The sequence below is a fragment of the Bos taurus genome, chromosome 2, assembly GCF_002263795.3.
Source record: "Bos taurus isolate L1 Dominette 01449 registration number 42190680 breed Hereford chromosome 2, ARS-UCD2.0, whole genome shotgun sequence".
Classification (NCBI taxonomy): Eukaryota; Metazoa; Chordata; class Mammalia; order Artiodactyla; family Bovidae; genus Bos; species Bos taurus.
Window position 1 is genome coordinate 62,096,861 of NC_037329.1, and position 9,614 is coordinate 62,106,474.

Sequence of the window (9,614 nt, forward strand, 5' to 3'; positions counted from 1 at the left end):
CAGATACTAGTCCTGAGGTCCAATGTGGGCTCTGCCCCCCAGTCTTGAGTTCTTTCTATCATAAAAAGTTTTTCTTTTAACACTTCTAACAGCAAAGTAGCTATTGTAATTCCCATGCAGGACTTTCCAACATTCTTGAGTAATGTACCTTTTCCTTTAGTTTAACAAAGTGAGCTTATGTCCTGCCATGTTTCATCTCTAATTTTAATTCTGTCTGAGTTTACCTGTAGGAGGCACATGTAGCAAGTCTCCCGTTCTAATTCCTGTCAGCACTGCTGGTTCCCTGGTTCTGTCACTGAATGGATGTGAACAGTCTGTCTCCCGAAGGCCAGCAATATTCAGATAGATGTTCATGGAAATCTTGGTAATGGCCTCCTGGTCCTAATGAAGTGTGTGACCCAACACATTGAGTGAGCAGGGCAGCCTGTCTTTTCCCAGACTGAAGAAGGATTTTCTAACTTTTCATTTTCCATCTTCTCCAGACGCCTCAGAGTCTGTGTAACTTGAAGACATCTAAGTTCCAAAGAGAGACAGCGTATTTGTATTCAAATTAATTTTTCTGAACACACCATCCTCTCTTTTCCTTGGAGTGTAACAGAGTGCCGACTATAGCTATTACTATTTCGTCTCCACAGTGGATCGCAGAATCTGCGTGCCCTGTGTTTACTGTTTGTCAGCACAGAAACTTTGAAGACCTGTAAATGAAGTAACAATGATTTAAAATAGAGTGAGCCTTAATTAATTACCTATTCAATGTTTTGCCCCTTCTAGAGAATTTCTTGAAGGTGGAGAATGTGTCCCATTTCTAAATCCCTGCACAGCCCAAGGTGATCTCATTCTGAAGGCTTCTACATCCAAAGGCTATTTGCAGGCTGTGGATAACGAAGGAAATCCACTTTGCCTTCGCTGTCAGCAACCCACTTGCCAAACTAAGCAAGAGCGTAAAGCAGATGCTTGGGATTCACGGTTCTGTTCTCTGAAATGTCAGGAGGAGTTTTGGATTCGATCTAATAATAGTTACCTGCGAGCCAAAGTATTTGAAATTGAACATGGTGTGTGTCAGCTGTGTAATCTGAATGCACAAGAACTCTTTTTACGTCTGAGAGATGCCCCTAAAAGTCAGAGGAAGAGTCTTCTGGATGCTACCTGGACCTCAAAGCTCCCATTAGAACAGGTAAGTTTTAATCACTGACTGATAAAGACAGCATTGTACTGAGTGATGAATATTGACTAATTTTCTTCTTAAAACATTTTTAGTATGGGAATTCTCAGAAACATTTACAAAAGCAGAATAATGAACCCACACACCTGTCAACCGACTTTACCAACATTTTGCTATTCATTTCATGTTTCCCTCACTTCGATTCTTCTTCTCTCCTGGAATTATTTTAAAGTAGATCTCATACAGCATTTCATTTCACCCTTAGATACTTTCATTATATACCTTTCACAGATGAAGACTTTCTTTCTCCCTCCCCTTTGTCTTTCTCTTTTAAATATAAACCCATAGCCCAATATCCATGATCACACCCAACATAATTATAATTCCAGTTACAATAAGGCCATGTTTGGTTTCCCAGATGATCTCAAAAATGCCTTTTTACAATTGCTTTGTTCAAATTAGGATCAAAATATGACCTGCACATTGCATTTGGTCATTATACCTCTTATGTTTCATTTAATCTGTAATATAACCCCTTTCCTTTTTTTACACCACTGATTGTTGAAGAAACCTGGTCATTTGCCTGTAGGATTTCCCACATTCTGGATTTGTGTGTGGTCCACATTTTGGACCTGTATCCTCATGATGTCGTTTGACGTGTTTCTCTGTCTTCCTGACTTACTGAATAATGGTTATACGATCTAGAAGTTTAATTAGATTCTTTTTTCAACATTTTTTAATGTGACTATTTTTTAAAGTCTTTACTGAATTTGTTACAGTATCGTTTATGTTTTATGTTTTGGTTCTTTGGCCTCAAAGCATGTGGGTTCTTAGCTCCCCCACCAGGAATCGAACTTGTACCCCCTGCACTGGAAGACAAAATCTTAACCACTGAACCACTGGAAGTCCCTAACTAGATTCTCATTAGATTATTTTGGGAAGAGATCTTAACAGATGGCACTTTGCATTAGGAGGCACTTAGGGTCTGGTCATTCCACTTTTCATGATGTTAATATTGAGTGACAAGGGGTAAATAGATAATCCCTAAAATGTAGTTCATTACAATGTGAAAGAAACTCATATTTGTTTATCCCATTGTAAAATGTAATTTGTTATAAAATACTCTTCTCAGCACAGTATTCTTAGTATCCACTTTGACTCCCAAAACTCAGTTGGGTTTCCAATGTTGTGATCCAAGCACCTCTAAACTTCAAACTAGAGCAAAATGTGTAAATTTGTAGTATGCTTCATTTTAAAAAATGAGTCTACAAAAATATTGGATAAATTCCAGCAAAAATCTTACAATTTTATTTACTTAGTATTGCTGAATTAACTAATAAGCATTTCTGCAAAGATGAAGTAGCATGACTTTCAGAGCTAGAGAAATACACTATTCCCCTAACATTATCCAGAGCTCCTGAGAGATCTAGTCTAGTTGGTGAGCGGCATGTGACACCCATCCCAGAAACATCAGCCAGACTCCAGTTACTGTCTGCTGCCTCCATGTGGAGACTTCCAAAAGACACAAAGAAATGACGCATGGACATCTAGTCTGTCCAAGAATACAGAAGTAACGTAGCATACGTCTAGAAGAGGAGCACTTAGGGAATAAGCAGGGTCCAGGGCACAGATGGGGACGACCAGGGGGAGAAGGGGTGATTCTTTCCAGAGGTAAGTTTAGGACGTAGAAAGCTGGCCCCAAGTGATTTAGAATTCTTGGGAAGAATAAAGAAGCACCTTCTGGATCACAAAATGTCACAGTGGAGACTGCTCAGGGCAAAAGATTTGGTTACAAACGAGACGACCAAAATGGATGTTTTTTCCCTGAGAGTACGCCACTTGCTTTATGCACAAGGCTGCCATATGACATTGCCTCTAACAATGCCAACCTCAAAAAGAAAAATCAATATATATCTTCTAACCAAAGTTGGGAAGTTCAGTATAAAAGAGAGAAAGTCAGTCCATCTACAGTGGAGTTCAGGTAGACCGTTTACTGCTCCAGTTTGCTGCCTCCTAGGGCTGTGCTCTTGGGCCAGACACTGTTAAGGTCCCTGTGCTGTCTGTGGGCCTGACAACTTTCCTAAAGCACTTCAGAGATGTGTCACAGGTTCCCATGGCCAGCAGCCATGAAGTTGATTATAGAGTCTTCCTTGTTCAAGACCAAGGAGATAAAAACCACTTTCACACTGATCTTTGTCCCATTTAAACAACTCTATCTACACTGCTATGCTGTGAGCTGTGACCTTATATCAAATGCTAAAATAATACCAATTAAACGTCAATCATCACTGGTTAAATATAAAGTGTGTCTACAAGGACTGGCCTAGGTAATGTCTACTTTAAATGAATATCTTTGTTTATTCTAAATGAATATTCAAGTTACAGAAGTTTGTTCTAGAAATTTGATTCCAGTCCATGTAACTTAGGAGGTTCTCAGGTAATTGCAAAAGTTCTAGATGATCACTATTAAACTGTCATTGGTACAAATACACATGCATTTAGGTCAACAATTAAAGACTTGAGTTCAGTAATACTCAGAAGTTTTCCATTTCTAATCTTTTTATCAGTTTTGTTTTAGTAACTATATAAACTAGTTCAAAGGTGCATAAGCAACTGATTTTTCCCAGTCTGTAAGGAGGCTTGATATTTTATACTTGCTTGTAATTTTTTCAAAATGGGTTTGGGTAAGTGGGGCGGGGACTGGGTGGGGGGACCTTTTTCAGAGACATTTTTTTTTATTGCTTTCAAATTGCTAACCTAGAGGGTTTTTCCTACTCACAATAAAAGCTATAAAAAACCACCCTAATGTATTTTTCCCTGTGATTTTGCTGTGTAAACATGATGGCACAATTGAGAACCAACAGTTCCCACAGTGTGTGTTGAAAACTGCTGATGCTGTGTTCTTATTACAGCTTAATGAGATGATAAGAAGCCCAGGGGAAGGGCATTTCTGGCAGGTGGACCACATCAAGCCCGTGTCTGGTGGAGGAGGGCAGTGCTCCCTGGACAACCTGCAGACCCTCTGCACAGTCTGCCACAGAGAGGTCAGTGATGCTTGCAGACACATCTGACTCCATCCTAAGACAGCCAATTGGAAATTGTGCATACAGGTGTGGAGGATTATAGGGTGAATCTCTATCCTGTCTGGGATCTGAGATGTGTTTTATTCTTTTCATTACCTACCACTTGAGTTTTTTCTTGAGGTCTATGCAAGTTCTCCAGAGAAGGCAATGGCACCCCACTCCAGTACTCTTGCCTGGAAAATCCCATGGATGGAGGAGCCTGGTGAGCTGCAGTCCATGGGGTCGCTAAGAGTCGGACACGACTGAGCAACTTCACTTTCACTTTTCACTTTCATGCATTGGAGGAGGAAATGGCAACCCACTCCAGTGTTCTTGCCTGGAGAATCTCAGGGACGGGGGAGCCTGCTGGGCTGCCATCGGTGGGGTCGCACAGAGTCAGACATGACTGAAGTGACTTAGCAGCAGCATGCAAGTTCTCATTCACAGATGAAAAAGAAACTGCTTCCCTTTCGATTTATTCTAGGACCAGGAAATTTTCACCACTATCTAGAAGGAAATGAATACAACTTACATATTGCACAGTTTTGAAAAGACCCAGACCCTCAAACTAGAAGTTCAGTGAATTGGGACAGTGGCATATGTTTGCATCTGCAACTAAATATGTCCTGAAATATCTGAGAACATGAATAAATTATCTCTAGGACCAACTCAGCTCCACATACAGGCATTACACTGTTGACCTAAATATGAAACCTATTAATCTTGGTACATCTTGGAGCAATTACCTAGTGCCTAAAATGAAAGGAAAGAATAACATAATATGGTCTGTCAACTAGGATGAATTTTTAACAGGTAGTTCAGCAAAAGGTCGCAGGATCTACCTGTTAAGATATAATCTTAGAAAGCAGCATACATTTAATGTGCAACTTTGTACCCAACTTTTTTTCTACTTATGGCAAAATTTAAGCATTTCCCCATGTTCTCATGATAAGCATTCAGTGTTTATCATCTAAAATGGCTGCATAGTAGTCTATTGAGTACATCTCTGCTGCTGCTGCTGCTGCTGCTGCTAAGTCGCTTCAGTCGTGTCTGACTCTGTGCAACCCCATGGACTGCAGCCCACCAGGCTTCTCCATCCATGGGATTCTCCAGGCAAGAACACTGGAGTGGGTTGCCATTTCCTTCTCCAATGCATGAAAGTGAAGTCGTTCAGTCGTGTCTGACTCTTAGCGACCCCATGGACTGCAGCCTACCAGGCTCCTCCGTCCATGGGATTTTCCAGGCAACAGTATTGGAGTAGGGTGCCATTGCCTTCTACTGTGGTTAATTATGCCATTCCCATACTGATGAACCTGAAGTTGTATACATTCTTTGGTTCATATACACAATGCTGCCAACCACATTTTTTTGTATACAAACTATTTTTTACATTTCGAGGTTGTTCCTTAAGATACTCAGTTGTAAAATCATTGAGTCAAGTTTTAAGATTTTGAGTCAAGTTTTGAGACTGCAGGAGATGAATTCCCTCCATGCTGTTTTCCAAAAGGATTGTACTCAGATATGCTCCTTCGATCCTGGCGGTGAAAAGTGCCTGTTTAATTGCACTGGTATTGCGGCTGTGGTGAAAAAAGAATTATTTTGTTTACTTGTAATTTTTTCAAAATGGGTTAGGTAAGGGGGGAAAAAAATCTTTTTCAGAAACATATTTTTTATTGTTTTCAAATTGCTAACCTAGAGGCTTTACTTTATTTTAAAGACCCTGATATTTATGAAAATGCTAATCAACTGTATCTACATTGTGAGAATTGTTCAGATCCTTTGCCAGTGTTCATATCATATGAGCACTTTCTTAGCCTCTTTTTAATATTTCAGATTCCTCAATTTAGTCACAAATTTTATTGTGTAAAAACTATGTAAATAACTTTTACATAAATAGGATCATGTCATAAAAAGGGCTTTGTTTTAGTTTTAACCTTGTTTTCCTCTCCGTACCCCTTCTACCTGGATAACTTCACACATACATTGACTTCAATTGGGCAAAAGATCATCTGATTTCTCAACTTGTGCAAACTGTTAGCACAGTCAAGATCTGTAAGAAAATTAAGATACAGCAGAAGAGAATGCTGTGCCTTCTTCTGTAATCACCTTTTTAGAGTCTCATGAAAACTGTTATTTATATTAGCAAAAGAATCCAATTCTGTTCTACTCATTTTGGTTTTTTGCACTGGCTTGGCTGTTAGGTTGGGAAAGGCTTTTAAGCCCAGAGAACAGGAGGTGGGCGGGCCCTGCACACACCTAAACCTCAGAGTTATTGGCTTAGTAACCCCACTGAGGGCAAAGCACTGGTACACGAGTGTGGTGATATTGTATATTTTTTTCAGAATTCACAGAGCTTTTGAGTTGCTGTAGCTGGTACTTTAATTCTAACATATGTACACATGCTTTACTTTTTTTAACTTTTAGAGAACTGCCCAACAAGCCAAGGAAAGAAGCCAGGTGAGAAGACAATCTCTAGCATCAAATCATGGATCAGACATCACACGATTTTTGGTAAAGAAATGAAGCATAAACATTTTTAAATGGATGACATATGGTTTATATGTGGAGAATTCACCAAAATTTTTTTGTGCTTGTCTAATATTTTAAAAGTGGAAAATTTCAAAACACAAATCAAGAATTCATCTTTCCTTTTCATGTTAAATGCTTTTAGTGTTAATACTTTTTTAAAGTACTTAACAAACTGAAATGCAATACTAAATATTTCTATGATCTTCTTGATATCCATTATATTTCAGTAAGGTTTTGTTAAGCTTTCAATTTTCCCTGACTATACCTTAATCACTGTATTATGCATAGATTGTTTTTGAAAAATATACTCTCAATTACTTGAAAAATGCTGCTGGGTTAGTATTGGTCATGGACTGCTATATGCAAAAATGCAACACTGTAAAGACATCAGGGAAATTTTGTAGGCAAAATCATTATTCAGGAATTCTAGACCAATCATGACCTCCTTGCTTAGTATGCAGTAGAGATTCTTGTTCACTAAATGCCTCCAAAATGAACCCAGGGTGCATATTTTGAGTGTTGTCTTCCTTTTATTTCTTAGCCAGTTGTCTTTATTGAAAAGATGCTTTTGAAAATAACCTAATTAGACCCATGGTGTTTGTGGACAATTCAGGGATTCTGGCTGAAGTAACTGTTAAATCATGTTTTAAAAAAATCAAAATGCCATTTAAACTTGTTTTTAATTTGTCTTAATGCATAAAACTAGACTTACTGTCAAAGCATTCTTTGTCTCAAGGTTATCATTTTCTGGTTTTGAAGTCCTATTTTATTAAAAGGGTATTCCTGAAATCTCTTTTAAAAGGGATGATGATGATAAAACACTTTTTCTAAAGTATCATCAGATGGAGATAAATATTTAAAAAGTGCAAGGGTAACATTAAAATGTAATTGATACTCAGACATAAAAGAGTGATGATGAAAGAAAACCAAGACATAATCTGGCAATACGTCAGAATCATGAGAGAATCAGAATCAATACGTCAAAACTCACAAAGTACAGGGTCAAGGAAGAACCACATTCACAAAAGGCCTGTTTGCAAATACTGTTTGGATGTAACATTAGTTTGAGTACTCTTTAGTTTTAATTAGTAGCTTGTATTTCACAACATGGAGGACTTATATTTGTATAAATATTATACAATCATTAATCTTCCAGAGTTTTTTTTTAAGTTTATAATATTTCATTGACATGATGTAATGCGTGTTTTCAGTCGTGTCTGACTCTCTGTGACCCTGTGGACTGTAGCCTGCCAGGCTCCTCTGTCCATGGAATTTTTCAGGCAAGAATACTGGATTAAGTTGCCATTCCCTTTCCCCAGGGCTTGCCTGACACAGGGATCAAACGTCTCCTGACCCACGTCTCTTCGCCTCCTGCACTGGCAGGCAGGTTTTTTACCTGCACCACCAGGGAAGCCCCTTGTATGAGATCAGATTTTACCGTTCAGTTTTAAAATCAGTTGGGCTTTCTTTGGCCTTCTTTCTGCTTTGCTGGTCAGGCTCTTTGCAGTTTTCTGCCTCATTGCCAGGGTAACCAAGGATCTCTCACAGTTGAGAGCTGAGAAGCCAGCATGCTACTTTTCCTCCAGCACGAGATACGTGCAAGTGAGATTGGTCTAAGTAGGTCAGACTTGAGTGGAGCTTGCTCTTTAGATCAAACTAAAGTGGTAATTCTAGGGAGAAAATTTTCAGTGTGGGAACTATATGAGAGTTGGAGGTGAAATGACCCATGAAGATCGTTTCTCTCTTTGCCAGATTTCAAAATGCCAGTTAAAAATGCTATAAGAGCATCAGAAATTACGAATAGGGCTTCCCTAGTGGCTCGGAAGAATCTGCCAACAATGCAGGAGACCTAGGTTCAATCCTTGGATCAGGACGATCTCCTAGAGAAGGAAATGGCAACTCAGTCCAGTATTCTTGCCTGAAGAATTCCATGGACAACTACACAGGGTTGCAAAGAGTTGGACACAACTGAGTGACTTTCACTCACTCACTCAGGGTATATTTAACCAAGGAGATGAAAGCTTTGTACACTGGAACTACACGTCTTTGGTGAAAGAAACTGAAGACGACACAAATGGAAGAAAGTCCATGTTCCTGGATCAGAAAAGTTAATATTGTTAAAATAGCCATACTACCTGAAGCAATCTATAGATTCAGTGCAATCCCTATCAAAATTCCAGTGGCATTTTCGAAGAAATAGAAAAAAAATCCTAAAATGTGTATGGAACCAGTAGCCAGAGCAATCTTGAGAAAGTAGAACAAACATACCATTTTTCTGCCCATTTTTTTGATTAGGTTGTTTTTTCGATATCAAGCTACATGAGCTGTGTGTATATCCTGGAGATTAATCCCTTGTCAGTTGCTTCATTTGCAAATATTTTTTTCCTATTCTGAGGGTTGTCTTTTCCTTTTTTTATGGTTTCCTATGCTATGCACAGATTTTAGGTTTAATTAGGTCCTATTTTTATTTTTAATTATTATGCTAGGAGGTAGATCAAAAAAGATACTGCTGCAATTTATATCAAAAATTGTTGTTCGGGATGGGGAACACATGTATACCTGTGGCGGATTCATTTTGATATTTGGCAAAACTAATACAATTATGTAAAGTTTAAAAATAAAATAAAATTAGAAAAAAAAAGAAAAAAAAAAGAAAATTTATATCCTAATATAACCGTAAAAAAAAAAAAAAAAGTTCTATGTTTTCTCTAAGAATTTTATACTATCTAGCCTTACATTTAGGTCTTTGGTCCATTTTGAGTTTTTTGTGTGTATGGTGTTCTAGTGGGCTCAAATTTCACTCTTGCATGTAGTTTTTCTAGCACCACTTAATGAAAAGTCTTTCTCCAATGTAAATTCTT

At 38.3% G+C, this 9,614-nt stretch overlaps 1 protein-coding gene across 3 annotated transcripts in view; it reads left to right on the top strand.

The window, feature by feature from the left end:
* ZRANB3 (zinc finger RANBP2-type containing 3) overlaps positions 1 to 7,475 on the top strand; it is a 303,685-nt gene extending 296,210 nt beyond the window's left edge. For all 3 annotated transcript variants that reach the window (XM_002685411.7, XM_005202542.5, XM_059878566.1), the window contains 3 exons: positions 772 to 1,174; positions 4,075 to 4,206; positions 6,649 to 7,475. In XM_002685411.7, coding sequence (XP_002685457.2) covers positions 772 to 1,174; positions 4,075 to 4,206; positions 6,649 to 6,747 — 634 coding nt within the window. In that variant the 3' untranslated portion in view covers positions 6,748 to 7,475. The remainder of the gene's footprint in view (positions 1 to 771; positions 1,175 to 4,074; positions 4,207 to 6,648) is intronic.
* The last annotated feature ends 2,139 nt before the right edge of the window (positions 7,476 to 9,614 follow it).